We start from the raw sequence: 25,088 nt of genomic DNA, 5'->3' as shown, positions 1-25,088 counted from the left end.
TCAATTTGAGAGTTTTGGACTTTTGAGTGAACATTTGGGTTAAAATTACATTTCTTCCACAAAGCTTCGATTTATCTCTAACAAATTAAGCAGTTTTTTCTGTTAACCAAATACAAAATGACTGTATTCTTATCGAATTCTGTGAAATTCACCCTAGAGGGTATTCTTAGGGTATTCTTACGATTTGACCAATTTTCATCCTGATATTCTTATAGAAGATATTCTTATAAAAAAGCATGTCATTTTTGAACGATTAATCAAGTTTCATTTTCGATTTTGATGAAGTCGTTGATTGAAGATAATTAAAATAGAATCATCAAATCTGAAAGCTAATTGCTCAACTGATAAGAAGCCAAAAACTGTCTAGCTATTCAAATTTTACTCAATTTATTGACGTAAAATGGTATCAAATATTTAAATTATTTTACTAGTGGAATAACTTATCCTTTTCAATCTTTTCGAGGAAATATAATATTAGTATAATCATATAATCATTCAATATGTAAAATTCATTATGAACTATTTAGAAATTAACAAATTTATTTACATTCACCTACTAGAACACCTATTTTTTGGTACAATTGTGGCGCATACAGTCCCCTCCTTGATTAGGAAGGGGGGGGGTACTGGGTTTACGAGGTGACGGGTATGACCGAGCCAAAGTCCGAAAATCGGCCCTTAGAGAGACTGAATTTCGAAAATGTTGTCCATTTTTGACGTTTTTGCCACCCTTAGAAAGACTATTTCAGTCAAAATTTTAGCCAAAATTTTCAAATTTTAGTCCGAATTTCAAGAATTTATGAATTTACGATTTTTTATTTTCGTAATTTTGGAACCCTTACAGAGACTCAATTGCTTTTTAATGGTCTTTGTACCCATTTGAGGGACTTTCGAGGGTGTAAAAAGGGAACCTAAAAGCTCACACATAACCGGCACCCAGTTTACTTAAGTACCCCCTGGCCTCCCTGAATTAGTGGGCTTAGAACTCCTCTATCCTTAAAAATTTAGAACAACCCGCATTTGTGCAGTTGTATTGAAGTTTTTACAAGATGCTCACATAATTGGCTATTCAAAACAATAGAGATGACGCGTTCTTTAGAAAACTATAATAAAAGTTTTTCTTTGAATAGTTAACGACCAATCCAATGACAAAAATTCTTGTAAATGTTCAACTTGACCCATTTGTGACCTACAAAATCGAAAGACGGTAAAGTGCAACAAAAAACTAACCGTCTCTGCTGCAGGAAACACAGCATACAGTAATACGTAACTATCAATAGCAAGGTTGGCTTTCTAAGATTTGTGCTTAAATTTTCATTTATTAAACCCTAGACATAATGTTTGCATGGCAGTACATAGTGTATTTTTAACATGGCGTTCTAAATTTATTCAATACACCTTTTCGACCGTTCGCACGGTCAGGCGCGTACCACTTTTATCCCACTAAACTCGATCTAATACTTTTTGAACATTTTTTCTATGGTCTATAGGTGCGAAAAAAGGACTGGGACGGTTGGGATAAGACGAACAAAAAAATGCCCGCGCGGTAATTGGCGGCTACGGTCGAAAAGATGTATTAAAAAAGTTGATCTTAAACCTTGAGAGGGGTTTTAATGGCAACATAACATGCTTTAGAGACTATCTTATATTGTGATTTTAGAAGATTCTCGAATAAAGAATTCATTCTGTTGGCGAAAGTTTGTACGCCTAAAGTATTTGTGGCAAATATATACACAAACCAAAAGTGTGTCTTTTGAGGGTATTAACTAACACTTCACCATCTACAAAAAAACCAAACGGGTTTCTATCTATCTTTTGCTTGATGAAGCAGATGATTGCCCTGTTGGAGGGCGTGAATTGGATTTAGACGTGGGCGTTTTCTTGGTTGGGGAGGTACGATTCGATGAGGCGGAAGTGCTTCGTGAAGGAGTACGAGAGGGTGTTGATTTGCCAGATGACGCCCGAGAACTGGCGGTTGATCGTGGCGGTGTTCCTGAGATTGAAAAATTGATTGAAATGAAATTTCATAATCATCAGATGCATAGAAAAGCAAGTTTTTTCTCCCTTCAAAAGTCACACCTTCATAACCAATGGACATTCAAATCAATGGACGGCTTTAAGGCCTTTGGACGTCCTAGAAACGTACATTAGACGTCCAAAAGACGTTTGTGGCCATTGGGTAAGAGGGGGGGGCAGTCAGGTAAATTGACCGACGAGTAGGTGCGGTGGTTGAGGTTTCAAAATAGCAGAAATCCACTGTAAGGATGGACTTTTTGATAAGTGCACTCTGTAAGGGTGGAAATTTCAGCAAATCCAAGAACAATTGCTAATTTTTGACAAAAAATCTTTTTTCCCTAAAGGCGTGGTTACATTACATTAATTTATTTCAAAATTTCTGAGTGTAACAGTCCTCTTTTAAAGAAAATAAAGACCTATAAATTCTTGAAAAATAAATCATTTCTTGCGATTCTTTACCATTTTTTTGGTAAAGAGTTTAAAGTTTTTTTCTTCACTTCTCTCGAGATCAAAGGCACCGACATGATAGTTCTGTACATTTTTTCGATGAATAGATTTTCCAGCGTTTGGAATTTTTAAACTGTAATATGGCTAATATGAGATAGGGGTGAAAGATAGGATAAGAGAAAGATTTTGCATGATGGATGGATATCAGCCACGAGTTTCTGTGTTCATCCTGAGATATAGACTTCTTCTATTATTCTTGGTCACGTAGACGAAGAAGTTCAGCAAATATGTTGTTGTAGGCACTTTTTTCGTTCCTGAACTTTAAGTTTAACCAACTGCGTACCCAGCAAGACCTTTTAAGCTCGACTTTTCTTTTTCGAATATTTCCTCTGAAATTTCCGTTTCAAAAGAATTAGCACAATACGTGCTGCAGCCTTCCTCCTTTCACTTATATCGTTTGTTGAGTGAGAAAATGAGTTGAGAAAAAACGATTGAAAATTTGATACAACATACAAAAATTTCAAAAAGACTTTAAAGAAAATAGTTAATTTCTTTAATGTATTTTTGATTAAAAAATTTCAAAATTTTTAAAGATATTAATGTAGTGTAACCACGGCTTAAAACAGTTGAAAATTTGAGAAAATGCACTTTAAGGGTATGAATTCACCGAGGAATTCACAGATTTTTTTGCTGCCTGGTACAGGCAATTTGAGGATAAGAATATATTTATTCTTTAAACAGATAATCAGATGGTTTGAAATATTTGTCATGTGGATTCCTTCCATTGTCCTGACCAATACCTCAAAATATTTTTGCCTAACTACAATTAAGGTCATACTATATTGAGAATTTTGGTTATTTTAACGTTTTTCAAGATTTAAAGTTCTGGCGAGAAAGTCGATTTTTGGCTATCTTTTTAATTTAATCGAATATTTCAATCTGGGAGGGGTTGGCAGACTTCCAGGCTATATTCTGAGTCTTATTGGAATATTTTTGAACTTTTGGTTCTTTGAGTCTTAAGTCTCATGTTAAAACTCAGAGTTAAAACTCTACCCTTCCAACCTACTTTAGAGCACTTACAAATCGATTGTGGTTCAAAAACTTCTCGGTGGATTTCCCTTTTTTATCAAATATTATGACCTTGATTGTAGTTTGCCGGTTCGGGATATTCAAGCTATATTTTTTGAGTTTTAGTAGGAAAACAATCGAAATATAACGAAAGAAATGTGTTTTGGACCAAATTAATAATTAGGCAAAAATATTCGGATGTTTACTTAGGACTACAGGTGATTTCTGCAGGCAAAAATATGTCCCGCATATCTGATCATCAATTTAAGAAAAGAAAAGATGTGGTTTAACTTTAAAGGGATAATCAGATGGTTTGTAATATTTGACATGTTGGATCCTTCTATTGTCCTGAGCAAAATCTCAAAATATTTTTGCCTAACTATTTTCCAAAGTCGAGATATTTAAGTTACAAGTTTTTGGCTTCTAGGATGAAAACAATAGAATTTCAACGTAAGAACCGTGTAAAAACCCATTATTTTCAAAAATTATAAATTTTGATATCTCGATTTTGGAAAATTGTTACTAAGGTTTTACTAAGGATCACATAAGGTTTCTGTAATCCAAATATTTCAAACCATCTGATTATCCCTTTAAATATTTTCCCCTTTTTTCATCAATAATTACTCGGTATTCTGACAAAGACTTTCACCAGTAGTAAAATTACTTGAAAATTGCATCATTAATCATTTTTTAGAGACATCATTAAACTGTCACAATAGCCGCAGCTGATAATTGAATTAGAAACCAAAATTTTTGTTATCCATGCAGTTTTGTGGAATTTTATATAAAAAAACGTATGATTTGGTTTGTGTTATTTGTCCTATTGGGCTTTTCCAGAAAAAAACCGTATACCCCTGTTGAGGAGGTCCATCCCTCTGTGGTCGGAAATGCTGCAACCCCCTGGAATTCCAAGCAATTTCAGGTTTGAACCCCTCTGGAATTCTTAATTTTAGTAGGATTTAAAAAGCTACCCCCACGGAATTCCAGTTATTTTAGGCAGATTTTTGCATCTCCCTATGGAATTCCGCCACATATCAAACCGCACCCACTTGGAACGGAAATGGACCTCCTCAACAGGGGGTATACGGTTTTTTTCTGGAAAAACCCATTGCCTAGCAAGGACTGGAGAAGGGCGGACGAAGAAAAACGGGCGGGAAAGGTGGCAGAAGAGACTGATAAAGAAAAAAGAAATAAAAACCAAGCAGTGTTGGAAAGTTAGCTCAAAAGTTTTGGCAAGAATAGTGATAGATCTAATGCATCGTCCAACAATCTCGTACCCAGAGCCACTTGCATCACTTTTTTAACTTTACTGAGAGACGCGAGCACTATCAAAATCATAAAAGAGCAAACTAAAGGCCGGTCTCCACTTGAGCACACCGTGATCACAATTTATCTAGCAAAGCTTCCACGCTATTGGTCAAAAGAAAAATGAAGCAATTCCATTGGCGCGATCCGACGTAATGGTTGGAAAAAGTTGAAATGTGTTCAACTTTTTTTTCGAGCGCGCGTCACATTTTCATGACGTAATCTTTTTTCCAAGCAAAAAGGATTGAAGCCAAACGGTAAGACCGCAGCGTGCGTAAGTGACTGGGTTCGACTTTGGTCGTCCAAAATACAACACAAATCCTAAGTTTTCACGTTTTCTTATATGAGAAAGGTTGGAGATTCTTTTATAGCCCTTATGGCTTTAAACTCAATGAGTAGCAGAATGATACATACCCACTGACCTTTATATATATCCCTCAATGCCGGCCAAGTAAAATTTTATGATCAGAGTTTTTTTGAGATGGGTACCCGCGGAGAGAGCGCTAGATCTAGTTTCGCTTGTACACTAATGATGTAGCGCCGTTTGTCGTTAGGTAAAGTTTCAAACACTACAATGGCTTCTTTGCGGGTACCAACTTTAAAAAAAACGTCGATCAAAGATGGCGGATATAGCTTGGTTCCAGGGATATATAAATGTCAGTGATACCTACCTAGCGGACTGTGTGATGCGAAAGCATTGAAAGACAGGTCAACAGACACAGTACCCAAGGCTTGTCGACTTTGTCGTGCACTGCTTGTATCACTTCGAACGGACGATACTGATGATCTGAAAAAAACAAAAATGAAAATAACATTTCAAACGATACAGGATAATACGCGTGCGAATATAATTTCTTGCATGCTAATAAAATTAAATTATCGGGAAATCTTGAGATTGTTCGATGTAGAGTATAAATAATCAATAACGATTATTACAGATAAATCGATAAACAAGGAATATATATAATTCGGTAGTTTTAATCTTAGCACGTTATCGCAGTTTGGGCTCTCTTAACCACCAAACTTAATTTAATATTGTATAATTCACTTTTTTACAATCTCTAATATAGGTATTTTCATAAAATACCTTATTTCAAAAATTTTAATTATCGCAAAGTGTCGTAAAATTCGACGTTATTGAAAATTTTATCAAAAATCCCTTCAAAAAATCTAGTTTTTTGGATCTAGATATTACACAAATGAATGTAATGTAAGGTCATAAAATCTATATTTTTTAGGTACTTTTACTTATGGTAGGTACGAAAAAATCTTTTTTTTCTTCCGTGGTTACACCCCAAAGAAATCGTAAGGCCTTCAAAGTTCTATTTTAAAGCTTCATTTATAGTAGTGGCCAATAAAATCTGAAAATCAACTTTCTCAAAACAACGGTCATATTGCATACAAAATGTCACAAATTTGATGGAGATTAGGAAAAACATTAGTGACATACGTCAAAAATTAAGTGAATAAAAGTTTTGACCCTTCAAAGCCGTTTTTTGACAAAAAAACAGGCGCAATTGCATTATGGGAAATCCTGAAAAATACAAAAATTGTTTTGGAAATGGATATCTAGCAAGTAGTTGATCGATTGAATCACGGTTCAGTACTTGAATTACAATTTCACAGTTTCAGTAAGTTGTGAGCAAGGGGTCAATGTTTGTAGATTTTAAGGTGTAATAGTGTAGGTTTTAGGTATAATTTGATTTTAACGTACAGTTTAGAAAACATTTAGGTACCAATGATCTAATTGTAGCATTAGTAACTTTGCTGTGAATCACTGTTCAAAATTTGAGACCAAAAGGACTATTTTATGAAAAGTTGTCCAAGAAAACCATTTTGTAGGTTTTAAGGGGTAAATAGCTAAAATTGCACTTTTTCACGAAGCAATAAAATTTTATTACCAGCTTTTGCAAAAACCATACCCAGGGAAGAAAATCATAGGTAGCCTAGACTCACCAGAAAAAGTTTCAGCCCTTACTTTTTACTCTATCAGAATATAGGGGGTACCTTTTATTGTTGTAGGTTTTAAGGGGTATCCACTGGTAGCAAAGGCATCCGTTATTAAGAGAGTGTACTTAAATAGAAAATACCGAAAATATTGAGTAAATCCAAAATCGGTCAAAACTTATACATACAGACAAGAGGTATATAAACCTAAAAACAAATATACCTAGCTGAACTCAAATTCGATCGAACACTTCCAGTAGTCGATGAGCCACGGGAACTACCTGGTCCGGGTGATGGAGGAACCGGAAGTCCTGATTGTTGACAATACATTGTTAAAACGGGGGCAATGTCTGGATAATCTCGACAAATGAGACCCAATTTCTTCATTAAACTGTTATTAAAATCTCGTAGCTCTCGTACTTTGATGTCAGCCTCTCCTTCTTCGAATCCTTTTTTAGATTTCTTTGATGCAGTACTGCTTCCCTTAACATCACGGATTACTTTTCGTGTCATTTTGTCCGCTCGCTCTTTTTTCTCTTCTTGAACGTCAAGCTCTTTTTGTAAGCTAAAATTCAAAGAAAGAAATATTGCACCCCTGTCTCACAGTCCTAGTGGCAATTGTTTCCACAGTAGGGATGAAGATTTTTATCGAAATCTCAAGGGGATAGAAATTCTATTGTTCCTAGGTCAAATTTTCCGTTCAGTTCAGCTCATAGATAGCTGAGTTACGTCGGCTATGCTAATGTTCCCTTAAGTTCAGTTACGATACTGTTTGGCTCAACATGGACCTCATGAAAACAAACAAAATGTTGACTAAAAGTCCTAGCTTACTTGACCATCCATGTAAAATATCGATTCACCAATCAATGAATGACAAACACAAAATCACATTCTTACCTATCAATTTCTTTGCTTTTCTTCCATGGTTACAACAAGTTTTTTCATCGACTGTCAAGGATTCAGCAGTGCTTGCATCACTCTCAGGTCTTCTTGTAATTCTTTCATTTGTCGTTTCTTGTATCTAAAGAAATATAACGATGATAAAAAAAAACGGGTCGAGTTTACGTTTCTTTTTCAGAAATCTCTCAAGTAAAATAGCAAGAAAAGAATTACCCTGAAGATTCCCATTTAAGCGTGCGATCTTTAAGTTTAAACGATAAGTAAGTTGTAGTAGGGTAATAAGAAGGATAAAAACTTAAGATGCAAAAAATTTGTTCTTTAAAATAAGAACACGATAAGAATATTTCAAGTATTAAAGAAGCCAAAAAAAATAAGAGCAGCACTTGATGAGTGAGGAGAAAACCTATATACTTCTATATACTACTTGGCTATTAGAATGGTTTTCTTTGATTTTGGAACGACATGAGATCGTACAGGGGGGTTTTCAAGTTTTCCCGAAGTAGCACAACTTAACTTTATAGGCTAACTATTACAGATTTCCTGTGAAACCAGTCCAGTTTAAAATCAACTACTCCACCGTGCTGATTTCTATTTTTTAGCTTAGACTTTCGAACGTTTCAATTCGAAACATTTAAATCCCACTGTCTACAACCCGAATAAAAAATAACATGGTGGATTAGTCAGCTTATACCGGTCACGCTTCTTATTTATGCTAGTCAAAGAGTTAGATATCAATCAGACAAACTGAAAAAACCTCTATCGCATAAATAATGCCTACACGTTTTTTTTAAGAAAGCATCCAAAATTTTTGAAGTCGTCGCAAGTTCTTTAATTTTTGAGCTTTAAGCCCTGTTAAGCCTAGAAATGTTCTTATGATGTTTTTATTTTCACCCTTTTTGTATTTTAGTGCAATTTCTTAAGGAATCGGATGTTCGCAAAGCCTTGTTCTTAATATTTTGGTCATCGAAGCCTTATAAGGTTTGTTTTTATATAAAAAAACCATGTTCACCTACTTTAATTTATCCATGGCAGCACGTAATTGTTCTTCAAGTTGCATTTTCTTTTCATATTCTTCAGAAGTTTCTTCTACGTGTTGAAACTCTTACGATAAGTGGAATTACGATCATTCATCAACTGGACTGTGTTCTTCAAAGCTCTGTGTTAGAAAAATGAAAATATTCTGAAAGAGTCTGTTCAAAGCATGGCCTTAATATACCATGGACAAAGCTTCTTAATCCCGGCTAGGCAAAAATCTCTGATCGGAGTTTTTTTGAAAGCGGTGCCCAAATGGTAACACTACTCAATAGCGGTGTAAATACATCGATAGCGCTAAGATCTACTTTTCCTGTAAACACTTTCGATGATGTAGCGCCGTTTAAACGTTAATCTTTAGCATTGTAATGGCTTCTTTGCGAGCACCACTTTCAAAAAAAAAAACTTCGATCAAAGATGGTGGATATAGCTTCGTCCAGGGATATATAAAGGCCGTTGGTTTAAAGCCATTGGAAGACAGGGTTTAAAGCGATAAAAGGGTGCGATCGCAGCGCGCGCAAGTGGAGACCGGCCTTTACGACTAGACAGGACGAAAAGACTTATAGGAATTATACCTTATCTCTTTCTCAGCTTTCCTAATTTTGGCATCCAATTGGTCACCAGTCCTTTGTAGTTTCTTCTTTCTCTTGAGCTGCCTTGATAACATAATAAGCTTGTGTTTTTTCCTCCTCTCCTTCAGGTGGGGCCATCGAGACCATGAGAATTTCATAGCGTTTTCGTAGCTTCTCAATCTTTGAGATACGTTCGTGAAGCTCAGCACTAAAAGAATTTGTTCATGATATTATTGATTTTTTTTTAACAACAGAGCATCTACTGTTCAATGGTGGCATATTCATAAACCATATAAGAAACCCCGGTCTGAAAGCCTTTTGTTTCTTTCTATTGTTTCGAATCTGAACTTGCGTTGAGAAATTAGTTTGTTTTGCTCAATTTTTGATCATGTGATGAACTTTTGAACCAATCCCAAGAGTAACGTTTGGTAACTTGATCAAAAAATGAGCGAATCGAATTTTATAATCGTTATTGACAAAGGAAAAAGTTTATACGGACTATGGTATATTAAAGCACATGCTAAGAGGGAAAACTATTGAGTTTAAAGCCCCAAAGCGTCTAGAAATAATGAATCTTCAACCTTTCTCAAGCAAGAAAAAAAGCCTTAAGATTNATAATTTCTGACGGAAGACTCGTTAATCACCTATCAATGTTTCTTTAAAGGGATAACCAGCTATTCTTTCATTTTCAGATATGTTATAGAGTTGCTCGTCCTAAGAAAAAGTTTACCACAATTTGAAAAATGTCGCAATGAAAAGTTATAACGGTTAGAGTCAAAATCTGGTTACACTGTATTCACCTTAAAATGAACCTATTCCAATGTCTTTTTTGTTTGCTCAAATCTCAATATAACTTTCCAAAGCGCAATTGCCCTTAGCCGAAATGTTGGTTAGAATCAACCCAAAGAATATTTAAGCATATTTCCATTTGTAAAACATAAATGTGAACGTTTATTATCCAATAATAAAATACTATAAATTTGATATTTTAAGGCATTTTCATAAAGCTAGAAGCGATATCATGGCAGTAAAATGGTTCAAAGAAATTACATTAAAATGGTTGAAAAGTCCGCCCGAAATGAACCCAGATGTTTAAAGTACCCAATATAAAAAATGAGTCTAGATAAGGGATAACGAAAAACGATTTCCTCTATCAAATTTCCGATCATTCTAAGGTTTTCTGATCATTTCCTTTACAAAGAGACAGCAGCAAATTGCTTTCAGAAGGCATGTACAAAGACACAGTTGCATGAAGTGAATTCGTGTCAAACCATTGCTGGCCCCTTTCACAAAATTTGAAGAGAATCCAGTGAAATTTTAGTAAACTCTAACTTATCTTTCTGTATTTGGAACTAGTTCTTGTCCTTATCTACGCCAAAAGTGCTCCATAAAAACTCAAAGCTTTTTACGTCGGAAACAGCAAGAAGTAGACTTAAGATTTGCATGTTGTCCGATCGGAAAGACTCTTTAAAGGTTTCAGTTTTACATAGTGTTCCGGTTTCATAGCAGACACATATCTTTAAAAAAATATTTTTGTTTTCTGACCAATACCACTTTTATTTTAAAAAGCAAATTTTTAAATCATCAAAAAATTTTATCTCTTGAAGATTGAATTAGAGATCTACAACAATTAGATCATTTCGTCCGAAAATTGATTTTGTCCGAGAAGTCAAATAATCTGAGATAAAACATTGCGTAGTCTGCCTAATAGACTCTAAGTAGTAATATTAACGTCATGGTAATTGAATAAAGATATTTCTTACACAATTTGCAGAAACAGAAAAAGACTTCTTGGGTAATATAAAATGCTCCAGTATTTTTTCAATTTTTATTTACATAAATACAAAATAAATTAAAAAACACTTAACTATTATAAAACGGTGATGTAACGATAGCAACGCAAAATCAAAACGAGGCTGTGATATAAGCCAATCAATTCAAATCAAATGATAATCGATAAACAATCGCATACCTAAAGAAAGCGAGTGAATTTTTCTTTAAAATCTAATCAAATATAATGTAAAAATAGTGCAAAAAAATTGAATTTTTAAAAAGCGCGTCATTAACCCATTTAGTCATAAATACCATTGAGGATCGGAAAACCTTAAAAAAGATTGAAAAAATCTAGTTTACTATTAGACAGACTACGCAATGTTAAAAAGCAGGTGAATGTATCGGGGTGCTTTTGTGACGTATTGAAACTAGCAGTTAAGACTATCGGCTCTAGGCGCTAGTTTTCCAGTGCATAAAAAATATTACCTGACAGCTTAGCACAAGGTTTTCGATTCCTACTCCACTCAGGTCTGCGACGTGAAAAGATGGTGTATGTTGACAGGCTGAGCTAAAATAAAAACAGACAAGAAGTCTCAATATAACAGCGATGTTGCTGGGCTTTTTCAGAAATTTCCTCCTCCCCCTGTCGAGGATATCCATTTTTCTAGATACACCTCCCCCTGGATATCCGATCTGAAATAGAATCACCCTTCTGGATGCCCAAGTGGATAGAGCCGATAGAAGGGTTGAGGATACATATGCATTTTTTCCTGTACCCCCTGGATATCCAGGTATTTTGTCTTGTTCCCCATGGATATCCTTTTCCTCTTATAAAAGTCCTACCCCCGGGATATATAGATACCATTGAACCCCCTGGATATTCGATATCCCCAACAGGGGGCATGGACTATTTCCGGAAGAGCCCTATAGAAGATGGGAATAAAAGGACAATCTTTAAACAACGCATCAAGTACAAGGCTTACAAATAATGAATGTTTGTTTTTAAGATACAAAACCTGGCCCTCGTGATACTAGATGTAACAGTAACTACATAAAATTTTAAGCATAGCTATTACTGAAACCTTTTCGTCAAATTTGACGATAAAACAAACCTGTGCTCATTTACAGACTCTTGAAGTTGATTTCGTACATATTCTAAATCTATGGCATCAGTCTAAAAATATGGATAGTAAAACGAACGTTTTTTAACAAACTGTTGGAAACACGTGCAGAAATCGTATGATTTTTCAATTCTCGAAATATTGGGTCTGATTGGTCTTGTCAGGAGAAATCGACAAAATACCTCAAGGGGTTACAAGGACATATAAATCAATTTAAGTAGCCAGCCAGAGGAAACAAGAGGTAAGGTACTAAGAAGGTAGGAGGAAGTGGGTACCTCTATTTTATAACAAAAAAGATTTCCAACAAAGCAAACTGATAAGGCTTTATGATTAAGTATAAATTGTGTATATATAGAATACCTGCGTGTCAACTCGAATGCCACATTTACAGAATATGATGTGTTTGTTTTGCAGTAAATTATTTCTAAAAAAGAAATATATATTTCAGGTTAATAAAACAAAAACAATCTGGACTTGTTTACCAGAATTCATATTAAATTGATGAATAATAAGTGTTAATGGTTAAAACTACAATCAGTGACAAAATACTTGGCACAAAAGGGAAATCCACCGGGAAGTTTTGAAACCACAATCGGTCCAGTAGGGCTTGAAATATAGCCTAGAAACCAATAAATCCCTCCCAGATCGAAATAATCGATGAAATCAAGTTGAAGGCCTGAAATTGACATTCTCGCTCGAACTTCAATTTTTCGAAAAATGGTAAATTAGCCAAAAGTGCCAATATGTTATGGCGCTGATTTTAGTGCCAAAACTAGTTTTCTCTGAATGGTGTCAAGATTTGTCCAAATTTCAGTCTTTTTTATAAAATTGTTCTGAATTGAACACGAAGAAGCTTCGGGTTATTCTTTTCGTCATTAAATTCTAGCTCGAGGAAACACTTTCAAAACTGGTCTCATTCTACTGCGTCTATTCGAGTGAAAAAAAGTGAAAAAGTAAAAAACTCTCAACCTTACTTTTGACAAACAGGGCATATGACTGCTGTTGTTGATAACATATTGATTGTATCATGTATATATTGGTCATCAAAGCTTGCCAGTTCTTCATATTGTGCTAACATACGCTCCTCTGCAAAAAAAAATAAAGATTTGTAATGATAAAGGTATTTCTTATAGTACTCCAGGCAGAGGATTCAGTACTTAGACCTCATACATTTGTCTGTGTTAAAGGAATTTTGCATAACACCACTAAAAGCTACACCCTTATTAACCATTGCTAAAGTCCTTTCATATTAGCTGCCGAATTTTACTGACAGCTAATTTGAAAATTGCTTTTTATTTATCACTGTCCGAGGATGTTGTTACCTTCTCTAAGTAGTTCTCTTTGTATTTCTTGAAAGTAATCGAGAGCTTCTTCAATGCTTTCTGGGAAATCTTCTTCGTCGTCACTTTCAAATTCCTGAAAAAAATATTGTGTTGAAAATGTTTAAATGCATCCTAGCTCAGTTTAAATTAAGCCTGAGACAAGCGGGAACCTAATGAAGAAGGGGTCATTATTAAGAGAATAGCTATTAGAGAGTAGATTTTAGAGGAAAAATATTAGAGTATTTTAGAGGGTATAAATTGTAAACTGCGTAATGCAAAGCTTTTTGCCTATGATGCAAAATCGCAATCGTATCATCCTCTTAAGTACTGAATTGTGAGCCATTTTTCATGAAGTTTTTTGAGCCATTATCTCCTTACATTTTTCCTTTTGAAGCCTCTGCTGTTTCCACTAAGTAGAGGACTTTCAAGTTTCATTTGTTGCCATTCTTCCAACATGACTTGATTAACATACTCTTGAGATGAAGAAGGCGATCCTGGTGATCCAGCGTTCTGGCTTCGAAGTGAGTTGACAAAATCGTGACGTTTGTTACGTAATCTTTCCATGCATCCCTGATTAGATGATATTTTACAGTAAATTTAATGCCCTCTTCATTTTTGAAGAAATTTCTGTAAACTTGATGATTTACTTCACTGGCTCAAAAAATATTTGAGTTATCATCAGTCACAAATTACGTAATACTAATAGAGCTTTATTAACTGCTTTATTCAGAAATCTGTTTTTTCCTTTAAAACTATTTCTTCAGATTTCTTAACAGAATCGATAGTTTTACCATGAACAGGGTGACCTCCTCCATCACCTCCAAATCACAGATTTCTCTAGTCATCAATTCTTACTTAGCAGGTGGTATTCATTGCTGGATGTAAACGAGCTTTGAATACAGAGAGGTGTGTAGCTTGGAGGTGAGCAAAGTCACCCCCCTGCTTTCACTTATGATATGCACCACTGCAATGATTCACAAAGTTATGTAATTTTCTAGTTTTTTCTTTTGCTAAAGTAAATTAGTGTCTCAGACATTGCGAGGGTGTGTATCCTGAATTTAGATATAGAGGTGAAAAAACCTTTTCTTTATTTACATACCTGTCGAAATCTTTGCTTCCATGCACCGCTGGCACCATGTTTAGCTTTCATTTTCCTTCTCTCGGGTGTAGTATCCATTTTTTTTATTTTATCACTGAATGTATTAACCAACTACAAATGTAAAATTGTAACTTTTTGAAAAATGGAAAAACACCCCCAGATTTTCAACCGAGGAACATGTGAAGTGTGCCCAATTCCAGCCAAACCCGACCATTTTTGAAGTCCCCAGCCTTCCTCAAAGTTTTAGCCTCGTTTTGGCAAAAAAATCACTCCCAGGCCCAAAAAACTGAAAAAAATCCTCTAGATATAAATGCTGTTTTAGAGCTTTTTATTTTGTTTTTGATATATGTTTAAATATCAGAGTTAAGACACATTTGGTTTGTTTTTGTTGTATCAGGACTCTTGATCCAGCTTCACACTCATGTCCCAGTTTTCTTCAAACAGCCCTTTTCTCAATTCTTCATTCCTAATCTTAGGGCTGGCTACTGTATTTTTGCTTTTGTTTTCAAAATCAATTTTGTGAAGAAGGAAATATGAAAGTTAAATAATACAAAGTAGAGAAGCAACGGTTAGGGGTCTGACCTAATTAATTGGTCATTATCAAGAGCCAAGGAAATCTGTAGAAATTTTCTTAGGAAGCAGTGAATTTGTAGATAGTCCAGGAGATGGCACTACTGCCATTTTTACTGCCATTTTTATTTAATGCTAACCCCTACCCTTTTTTCATCCATTTCCATGGTTACGACAAATTTTCTCTGAAGTTGATCTAATGTCAACATCCCTCATCTAACGCTTGATTGATAGTGGGCATTGTTATCAATAATGTTTTTGCGTGGAAAAAAAAAACAAAGAATATACGGAAAAAGCCCATTGAAAATCTGTAAAATGGTGATTTCCAGCATTTTTTCGGCCTGAAAAGAAATTTTTCTCCTCGGACTCTGCCATGTTTTGGGCATTGCTATCCGAAAAATTAGAAAAAACTAATGATGAAATCTTGAGAAATATTTTGCGATGACAGTACGCCCAATTGTGCCCACAAGAAAGTTCCAATTTTTAATTATCGGGAAGTCCGGGAAATCGGGAAAACCGGTTCACCATGTGCATAGGACCCACCCCCCAGAGATTTAGGGGTACCTAAAAAAAGCCAGGTACCTGGAAGTATTCTTAAATTTAGGGGGTACCTGATATGTTTGGGGGTACCTGTATTTCCATTAGTGGGGGCGGGGGCTGTTGTTTTTGTATGAAGTTATCACCCTTGAATTCCTTGAAACCCTTGAAACACCCTTGAAAAGTCAATATTATTTTGGGGACCCTTGAAATGCAAGATTTATACCCTTGAAACCCTTGAAATGCCAAATTTTGTGGCCATTTTCAGCCATTTTAACTTTCAGAAATACAAAATTTTTCCCATTGCGTGGGATACAAAATCGCAAGTGACTTTAAAATGTAAAATTATCAAATATCAGCCAATTTAAGGGCCCCCCTTTACACAAAAATTGAAAATTCAACCTTTATCCTTTTGTCGACAGATTTCCTTGAAATCTTTGAAAACAGATTTCCTTGAAATCTTTGAAAACTAGCAAATATCAACTAAAAACCCAAGAAACCCTTGAAAGTTTGTGGTATATAAAAGTCTCTCAAAACCCTGGAAAATTATAGTCAAAAATGACACCCTTGAAATTGTTTGTTGAAAAAGGAAGTGCCTAGCCGCCATGGAAGTATTTTTCCAGGAATGACAAGAGCAAAAAATCGCTTTTTGTATTTTTAACAATAAAAAAAATTAAAAAGGGGGTAACTCAAAGTTGGAGGGTTACTTTAGAATTCTAAAACTTTTGGGGGTACCAAAATGATTGGGGGTACCTAAATTTTTTGGGGGTACCTGAACCCTAGAGGACCCTATGATGTGGATAAAAAACGTACGGAATGAACCTGAAAGAAGATTTTCAATCAGATTTATTGAGACTGATTGAGATAAAGCTATAAAAGGTTCATTCATCATTACTTGTGGATTTTAAAACCTAGTTAAGCAAAAGCAAAAGTTGTTGGGAAGGAAAGAGTAAACGCAAGACAGAAGGTTTGGTTGTGTTGATCTGATATGTCAGATTATAATTATAGATTTTCTTCGCAATTATGCAGAGAGAAGCGAGGTAAATTGAAGGAGCGCCGCAGACGAAACTTTTTTCACTGTTTGCGAAGCATTTTGAGTATTTTGCGATGTTGTCTGATGTTGTTTGAAGAAGAAAATGCGAAAGTATCTTCAATGCATTCCTTGAGAAATGCGAAGTAAGACTTAGACTGTTGTGCGAGATTGTAGACAAAGCGAAGTATCGAATTGATAAAGCAATAGATAAACGAATGAATGAAGCTGTGAGCTAAGCGAGTTTATAAAGCAATGGATAAACAAACGGATAAAGTAGGGAAGTACGAGTTGATAATTAAAGCAATAGATATGCGAGTAAATAAAGTTGTGAGTTTATAAAGCAATATCAACGAACTAATAAAGTAGCGGAGTTGTGAGTTTATAAAGCAATGGTTAAGAAAGTGAATAAAGTAGTGAAGTAACAAGCTTATAAATCAATAAATAAAGGGTTGAATAAAGTTGCGAAGTACGAGTTGATAAAGCAATAGACAAACAAATAACTGAAGTTTAGCAAAATAGGTGTTTATTAAAAAATTTTAACTTCGCATTTTTGAGTTGAGAAATCTTTTTGGGCTGCTAAATATAAAATTCACTTCGGATTTTGCAAAGTGCGAAGCTATAATTCGAACCCTGTATGTTTTTATTCTATCCAAACTAATGTTTGAAAAGACCAAGGAAGCCCTGACTGAACACTCAGGGTACCTAAGGCACCGAATGGTCTCATGAAGCTTGCACATTAATGTAAATATTTTTTAATAGAAAACAAGATGGGGCATGGTCAGATGGTCCCACTTGCTGAAAAATCGAAAATTTTTGAAAAAACCTCATTTTTCAGCCAATTTTCATGATTTTGATGACGTCACAGAAATAAGAAATTGAATAACTTCTATTAGGTAAAAGCTTTTGACTTCAAATTTTCAACAAAGGTGTAAATTAATAAAAGGAAGCGATCCTGGAAAAAAATGTAAATTCTTTGCTGACGTCAGCAAATTTTGCATAAAAACTGTTTTGGCTGAAATATGCTGACGTCTGTAAAAAATTTTTTTTTTCATGGATCGCTTCCTTTTATTGATTTACACCTTTGTTGAAAATTTGAAGTCAAAAGCTTACTTTTGAAGTCAAAAGCTTACTCCTAATAGAAGTTATTCAAATTCTTATTTCTGTGATGTCATCAAAATAGGGCGAAATGAGGTTTTTTTGAAATTTTTCGATTTTTTAACAAGTGGGACCATCTGACCATGCCCCACCTCATTTTTCATATCGAAACGCTTCCAAAAACATAAAAAACATTGGGCTCTGTTCACGTCGCAACGGGTGTGAAAAATGCATGCAGGAAGACGGGCAGATGGGCGGATAGGAGGTCGAAAAAATCCTGAGTTTTTTTAATCACGCCAGTAATTCAGGGGCGGGTGATGACGCGAGCAAAACAATCTTCCGATGGCCGTCAGAGCAATTGAAAAAAAGCTATATATACTTTCTTTTTAAATACAGTAAAAGAACAAATTGCTTTTCCCGGATTTTTTTCCGCATCTCCGCACCAGAAAATCAGCGGAAAATATTATGCAGGCGGGTGACGCGAATAGAACAATTTTTGATGATCGCCTACCCCCCCTGGAAATTTCAGATAACAAACTATATATCCCCTGGAAATAAGGAGTTGGCACCCCTGGAAAGTGAAATTTTGTGAAAAAGGGCCTGGAAAGTGACTACCGTAGAATCGTCTAATATCGACATGCATCTTCTAAAGTCGACACCAGATCTGTAAAATAATCAAAACAAACCTTGAATGAAATTCTTGGTATCATTCTTATCAAACAAGTTCATCCATCAAACTAGAAGTTCAATAAACATTGCAATCCTTTCAATTAAAAAAACAGCCAAATTATAAGCAGTTTTACACAGCACACAAAACGCATGCAAACTTCACGTAACTTTCTCGTGTCCATCATTAAAATTTTACAACTTTATTAGATATCTTTGTTCCGTTGAATGAAAGCATGCTAATATAATAGATCACAGATTGTTGAAACGTAAGAGACTTGAAGTGGGTTTTTTTTCGAAAAGAAAACTTTAACGATGTAGTCACTAAAAACTAATAGACCTTTTTTTAAAGAGGCAGTTTTTAGTGACTACATCGTTAAAGTTTTCTTTTCGAAAAAAAACCCACTTCAAGTTTCTTACGTTTCAACAATCTGTGACGTGATAGAGAGAGTACAATTTAGTGATTGATTGATAACTTTGGTATGTACTGTGAGATTGGGTAACTTGCATCAGTGGAGGCTAACATGCATAGCCCTCAAATGAATGACCTGGCTGATCAGTAAAATACAACTACGCAGCTCCGCTGGCATCTTTACTCTACCATTTTTGTTTTGATTTAACTTTGTATTTTCATGACCAGCCAGGTCTTTCATTTGAGGGCTATGCATGTTAGCCTCCACTGATGCAAGTTACCAATCTCACAGTACTTGTTTATGTTTGATTTTTTATTTCGAAGACCAGCCTACAGCTATGTCGAAATAACAAGATTTAACATGGCATGGACCAGGGGTTTAGGTACCCCCTAAGAAAATAGGTACCCCCTGAATTTTAGGTACCCCCAAACAACAGACGTTAGTAGGTACCCCCTGTGATTGGTACCCCCTGTGACTTGAGTATATGTCAAGAAATGAAAAAATTGTATATTTTTACAATTAAAAAGAATAATGATAGTTAGATAAAAGCAAGATAAAATATAGTTCCCAAGCCCCAAGATCTTACTGCATAAAAGTTAGATACCCCCAGAGATCATAGGTACCCCCTGAAATAAAAAAAAAATCCAGCCCCCAGCCTTTTTCAGGAAGATTTTGGTTGTAGCCCCCCCCCCTGCGGGCTGGGAGGGTTCATGCCATACAAGACGCATGTCGATATTAAACGACTCGACGGTATTGATGCCAGTTCAGGAGGAGAGAACCCCCTGGAAACCTTTAATAACCCCCTTGGAAAATCTGAAAATGACCAAAAGCCCCCTGGAAAATCAAGGCTCAGGCCCCCCTGGAAAAGTTTGACACTACCCCTATATGGCTTAAAAATGTAATAGCCCATTAACAGACGGTGTCAATCGAACAACTTCAAACAAAAATTGCAATCGAACCAATCGAACGTAATCGAACGCGGTCGAATAATTGTGATTCGATCAAATAATTGCGATTCGATTATTGAACGTAATCGAATCTCGATCGAACGGCCGATTTCCATAGCGTCAGCCTGGGTTTAGGTCCCAGGCAAAAATTAGGTCCCCCCTGAGTTTTAAGTCCCCCCAAAGATTTATGAATTTGTTGTTAGCCCCCAGGACTTTTGACCCTAAACACTTTCCAAAAATTGATCCGGTAAAAAAGTTTTTTCCAATGTGAATTGCGTTCAGTCCTAAGTTTAAGATAAAATATTTTGCACACTTTCTCTAAAAATATTGTGCCGCAGGCAAAAGTTTTTCAGATTCATGAGCTTCAATTTGAGTAAATGAAGCCAACTATTAAGCTGAATTATTTCAGCCCCCACGTTTAAGTGATGAGATTTTAGCTCCCCCCAAGTACATAGGTCCCCCCAAAAAAGTGGTGTACTTCTAGCCCCCTCCTTTTTTGGAAAAATTTAGGGTGTAACCCTAATAATATTCGATTGCGTTCAATTGCGTTTGAGCCTCCATGGTATAAAGAAAGACAGGAGAAGTATGCTATTGTAACCAAGCTCGCCCTACGATTAAAAAAGTTACGATGTATGCATGCTCATAATCTCATATATCGTGCATTTTTAATGAGCTCTTTTATCCATAGGTTAAATCTTATTGGCTCATTTAAGCTTTAGAAATTAGATGAGACGAGATTCATTGTTTCTGACATCAGTGTAAGAAAATATTTGGACTAAAAAAAGGCCTGTAAACTTGGCAATCCTTCATCAAATGATAAGATTTTTCGATCAATGTTTTCTTTCAGGTGAACTCTATTGCTTGATACTTTCCTCCAAAATTCTCCAGCGACTTTATGTCTACAAATTGAGTCTGAAATCGTGTGTGCTTATAAAGAACTTTTCATTTTCTGGCTTGAGAAAACATCTTTTCAAAACAAAATTGAACGGATAGCGAAATGGAACATAAATTTGTTTCGTGGACGAAGTTTTATCTAATTTTTGTATATTAAACTAGGCTAGAATCTTCAATACTGATTATTAGAATGTTCAGAGCAAACTTGAGTTCTACTAAAAAGTCTTATTTCATCGGGCGAGCTTAGAATTTCTTTTGATACATTTTATAAAAGAAATCAAAAGACTTTAACGACCAATTACCGACACATTCAACTCCTGTTTTCTTTATACCTCTATGGTTTGAGTAAGGTTAGATTGGTTCGATTAACAGTTGACTATGTTCCATTGGTTCGATTATGATTATGTTCGATGAGTTTTTATTTATTCAAAAATACCTCCAGGGTAATCTTCCATCTGATGTCCTATCAACACTTAATTTTGATGAAATTGATCACAAAACTGGCACCAGGAGCAAAGCTATTAAACTACTAAAACTTTCAACGGTCAAAACCACAAATTTTGGACTTAACTCTTTCTCTCGTCTTTCGTCAAAACAATGGAATGAGTTACTAATAAATCATCCTGACACTGATTTTCACAACCTTGATACTGATGAACTAAAATCTTTAGCTACAAAATTCTATTTAGACAAATACAAAGCTGAAAACGAATAATCTTTGTGTGTGTGTGTGTGGTGTGTGGTGCGTAATTGTGTGTGCATGAGCTTAGTGTGTTTCCCAGGGTGGGAGGGGGTGTGGGTCGTGTAACAGGAAGAACTTTATAGATAAAACTACTCAAAGAAATTTTCATAAAATAAAAGTAAAAATATTTCTTATATTCATTATTTTGTGTCACTATTAATATTATGATAATCGTTTATTCATTTGTTCTTTAGTTCTGTAATAATTTTTCAGTTTCTTCTAGGTTCCCCATTGTATTAGAGAAATCTATTTTTTTTTGTAAGGGGTTATGCTGTGTTGCAGCGAAAATATATTCAATTCAATTCAATTCAATTCAATTGATTGCGATTAAAGTAAATTGGATCACTCTGTTAGAGCTTTTTAGCGTGGGCGGCCGAGCGCTTATTAAAGTATCGTACGAAAGCGAATAAAATTTAAATCAATCGAACTTCCTCAATATAATGAATACAATCGAACGTAATCGAAGCAATCAAATGGCAAATCCTGGGTAATATTCGATTGCGATGGCGTTCGACAATCGAATTGCAATTATTCGATTGTGTTCGATTGTGTTCAATTGCGTTCAATTGATTCGGCATTTGATTCGTTCGATTGACACCGTCTGGCCATTAACAACCCTAAGAAGAAAGGGGCAGAACCTCATATGAGACCATTGGGGAGTGCCTTTATAGGCATCCCGAGCATCACAAAGTGTACAAAAATTAAATTTAAAAGACAACTTGACTTTTTTCTTTCCACACTGCCGGACGAACCACTGCTCCCAATAAATTATTATCCCTACAACAGGAGAGCGGATTCAAACAGTGTAAGCCAGACGTCCGCGCTCGATAGGATCGATCATCGGAACGGCTCGATGACGGATCGATATGTGATCGATGGATTACTTAACGATCCGGATGGGAGATCGATGGAAGATTCAGCCATTAAAAAGTCTTGAGTATCAATCCTTCGTTGATCCATTATCGAGCTATTATTTCAATCGAGTATATCGATTCGTCATCGATCGTTAATCAATTCGTCATTGATTGTTAATCGATTCGTCATTGATCGTTAATCGCTTTGTTATCGATCGTAAATCGAGTATGGAGTCGATAGGGTCGATAAAAGATCGATGATAGATCGATAAATAATCGATAACTAATCATAAGCTTAAAAAAATCTTGAGTATCGATCCTTCATCGATCTCCCATCCGGATTGTTAAGTAATCCATCGATCACATATCGCTCCGTCATCGAGCCGTTCCGATGATCGATCCTATCAAGCGCGGACGTGTCTGGTGTAAGAGAATTAATGGTGAATCATCGGATTTCCAAATTGAAAGATTGAGAGACTCAAAAACCCATCAAAAGTATCAAAAGTAAGTAAGAATAAAGGCTCGATTACCTATATGCCATATATTTGTGACCTATCGAACCCTTGATTTGATTTGATGAATTTGATGAATCGACAAAATAAACCATTCAATTTTCCCACTTAGGTACTTAGTTAGAAATATTGAATACAATATGAAACACAAGGTTGTCTTTGGGAGCCTTTATCGATTTTAAGAAAAATCTAAACATTTAGGCCCTCCAGGCAAAAAAGTAGAAATAAAGAAATTACTTTCTCAGTTTTACTCCTTTTACATTTTACTCTCCATACTCTCTGTACTCACTCGTAGAATGGTTTGCATCTTGGCTGAAAATGCAGTCGGGCTCTAAGTGCTTATACCATAGTTATAAGAGAATTCTCTTATAACTATGCTTATACTATAGCCAGTGACTAACGCTTTTGGCTTTGTATGTATAATAATAATATAAAGTTGAAGGGCACTATGCTAGACGTACGATGCTTTCAGATTGAGGCCGACTGTAAAACATCCGCAAGGAGAAAAAAGCGCGCGGTACATGATTTTTGTTATAAGCATATTTTTTGTGGGGCCTGGAATTCCCGAGTTATTTTTTTCTCGAGTTTATTTTTTCCGAGTTATTTTGCGTATGACGTCATAATTTCAGTTTTAATGAGGCCACCACAAATTTTTTTTGGTTTTTTTCGTGTTATTTGATAAACTTTAACTCGGTTTTTGTGTCTTTAACTTTTCGAGGCTATTTGGTACTTTTTTAACTCGGATTTTTTTTGTGCTTTTAACTTTTCCGAAAATTAGGCACTTTAGGCCGATTTTCGAACTTTTAACTACCCCTGTCAACTTGGTTCATTGGAAAGCTCTATCTTTTCTCGTTTCAACGAGGGGTCACTGACCTCTGTAACATTTATAGAAAACAAGTGATCTCGGGTGAAACAAGGCATGTCCCAAATATATTTTGCGTGACGCACACCGCTTCCCATTATTCATTAACTTTCATATATAGCTCAAAAGAATCGTATCAACGAGAGGATTTCCAAAAGTGCTGGGTCAAAAACTTACATCAAGCCAATCTCAAGATATCGGCAAAAAACTGATTTTGACGTTATAAAATACATCCAAAAAACACGTCAAAAAGACAATTTAAATGACGTAATTATTGAAAAAAAGCGATAATTCCGATTAACTTACTACAATCAAAGCAAAATTTTGACTTCATGATGACGTCAGCATTTTTTGAACAAATATTTCAGAATCATTAATTTACAACTCCAGTCAAAATTTGGTGACGATTTCATTAATAAAATTGAAGTTATCGCTGTTTTCCAATAATGACGTCATTTGAATATTACCTATGACGTGTTTTTTCGATGTATTTTATAACGTCAAAATCAATTTTTGACCGATATCTTGAGATTGGCTTAATGTAAATTTTTGACCCAGCACTTTTGGAAATCCTCTCGTTGATATGATTCTTTTGAGCTATATATGAACGTTAAGGAATTGGAAGCGGTGCGCGTCACGCAAATATATTTGGGACATGCCTTGTTTCACCCGTACTTTTATGGACCTGATTATGCATTAACATATGTATTGATATCTCGTGAGCATGACCGTTAAACAATCTCAGAACACAATGGTGACGATCTCTCAAATTAGTCGTTTGTTTCTTATAAAAAAAACGTTTAGAACCCAAAATTTCATGCCCTTGAGATATTCTTTCTATTTAAGACTTCGTGAGCAAAACAAAGATCTATCTCATCAAAAAATTGAGTAATTGACTAAGAAAATGATGTATCCTTATTATAGTGGCTTATCGCAGGGCCCGTCACGGGGGGGGGGGGGCCGGGGAGTCCATGCCCCCCCCCCCCCCCCCACTTTTTGGGACCATTGTCAGACTTTTTACGAGTCTCTTTTAAGCTGGTTTGAGACAAATCAAACCACAAAAATATTATTCTCCCCAAATAGATATTGTTTTAAGTTTTGAGCGAGGTTTTGAGGTGTAAAAAGTGAAAATTTTCTTAGTCGCCCCAACCATGGTGGGCGACATTTTTTTTTCCAAAGATGGCTCGCCGGGGCCCTGTTATCGATAACATGCGTTTTTTGAGCTAAAAATTATTTTTTTACAAAAATCTGCTTTGAGCCATATTTTATCTACTTCCATGCAAAAAATCAGAAAAAAACATGATCCTATTTCACAAAGTCCAAAAAACCCTTTCTTAGCCGTTTTTTGGCCCAAATTTGCC

General features: G+C 35.4%; 2 protein-coding genes and 1 long non-coding RNA gene across 3 annotated transcripts; all 3 read right to left on the bottom strand.

Moving 5' to 3' along the window:
* Nucleotides 1–446: 446 nt before the first annotated feature.
* LOC136797894 (coiled-coil domain-containing protein 39-like) lies at nucleotides 447–7,345 on the bottom strand. Its single transcript, XM_067054472.1, has 3 exons — nucleotides 7,007–7,345; nucleotides 5,508–5,623; nucleotides 447–1,993 (listed from the first exon to the last, which is right to left on the bottom strand). The coding sequence occupies exons 1-3, from the start codon at nucleotides 7,294–7,296 to the stop codon at nucleotides 1,809–1,811; spliced, it is 591 nt and encodes a 196-aa protein (XP_066910573.1). The 5' UTR covers nucleotides 7,297–7,345; the 3' UTR covers nucleotides 447–1,808.
* A 376-nt stretch (nucleotides 7,346–7,721) lies between these two features.
* LOC136797885 (uncharacterized) lies at nucleotides 7,722–9,493 on the bottom strand. Its single transcript, XR_010845310.1, has 3 exons — nucleotides 9,291–9,493; nucleotides 8,697–8,839; nucleotides 7,722–7,804 (listed from the first exon to the last, which is right to left on the bottom strand). It is a non-coding gene; the product is annotated as an uncharacterized lncRNA (long non-coding RNA).
* Nucleotides 9,494–11,088: 1,595 nt separating this feature from the next.
* Nucleotides 11,089–15,407, bottom strand: LOC136797893 (RPA-interacting protein B-like). The gene is made up of 9 exons (XM_067054471.1): nucleotides 15,319–15,407; nucleotides 14,603–14,713; nucleotides 13,882–14,073; nucleotides 13,504–13,597; nucleotides 13,156–13,267; nucleotides 12,542–12,605; nucleotides 12,173–12,234; nucleotides 11,547–11,628; nucleotides 11,089–11,259 (listed from the first exon to the last, which is right to left on the bottom strand). Exons 1-9 carry the CDS (start codon nucleotides 15,379–15,381, stop codon nucleotides 11,230–11,232), a joined length of 810 nt encoding a protein of 269 aa, XP_066910572.1. The 5' UTR covers nucleotides 15,382–15,407; the 3' UTR covers nucleotides 11,089–11,229.
* Nucleotides 15,408–25,088: the final 9,681 nt, after the last annotated feature.

The sequence above is a fragment of the Clytia hemisphaerica genome, unplaced genomic scaffold (assembly GCF_902728285.1).
Source record: "Clytia hemisphaerica strain Z4C2 unplaced genomic scaffold, Clytia hemisphaerica genome assembly, whole genome shotgun sequence".
Lineage (NCBI taxonomy): Eukaryota > Metazoa > Cnidaria > Hydrozoa > Leptothecata > Clytiidae > Clytia > Clytia hemisphaerica.
This window is presented reverse-complemented; position numbering and strand designations above follow the sequence as displayed.

Excerpts from the sequence above, each read along its gene's own strand:
- LOC136797893 (XM_067054471.1), bottom strand. The coding sequence starts at position 15,381 with ATGTTGACATTAGATCAACTTCAGAGAAAATTTGTCGTAACCATGGAA. Across the intron at positions 12,235-12,541 it reads GCATTCGAGTTGACACGCAG|ACTGATGCCATAGATTTAGA; the intron begins GTATTCTATATA and ends CCATATTTTTAG. Across the intron at positions 11,260-11,546 it reads ACCTTGTGCTAAGCTGTCAG|GTATGCGATTGTTTATCGAT; the intron begins GTAATATTTTTT and ends CGCTTTCTTTAG.
- LOC136797894 (XM_067054472.1), bottom strand. The coding sequence starts at position 7,296 with ATGACACGAAAAGTAATCCGTGATGTTAAGGGAAGCAGTACTGCATCA. Across the intron at positions 5,624-7,006 it reads TCGAATTTGAGTTCAGCTAG|ATCATCAGTATCGTCCGTTC; the intron begins GTATATTTGTTT and ends TGTTTTTTTCAG. Across the intron at positions 1,994-5,507 it reads CGCATCACACAGTCCGCTAG|GAACACCGCCACGATCAACC; the intron begins GTAGGTATCACT and ends TTTCAATCTCAG.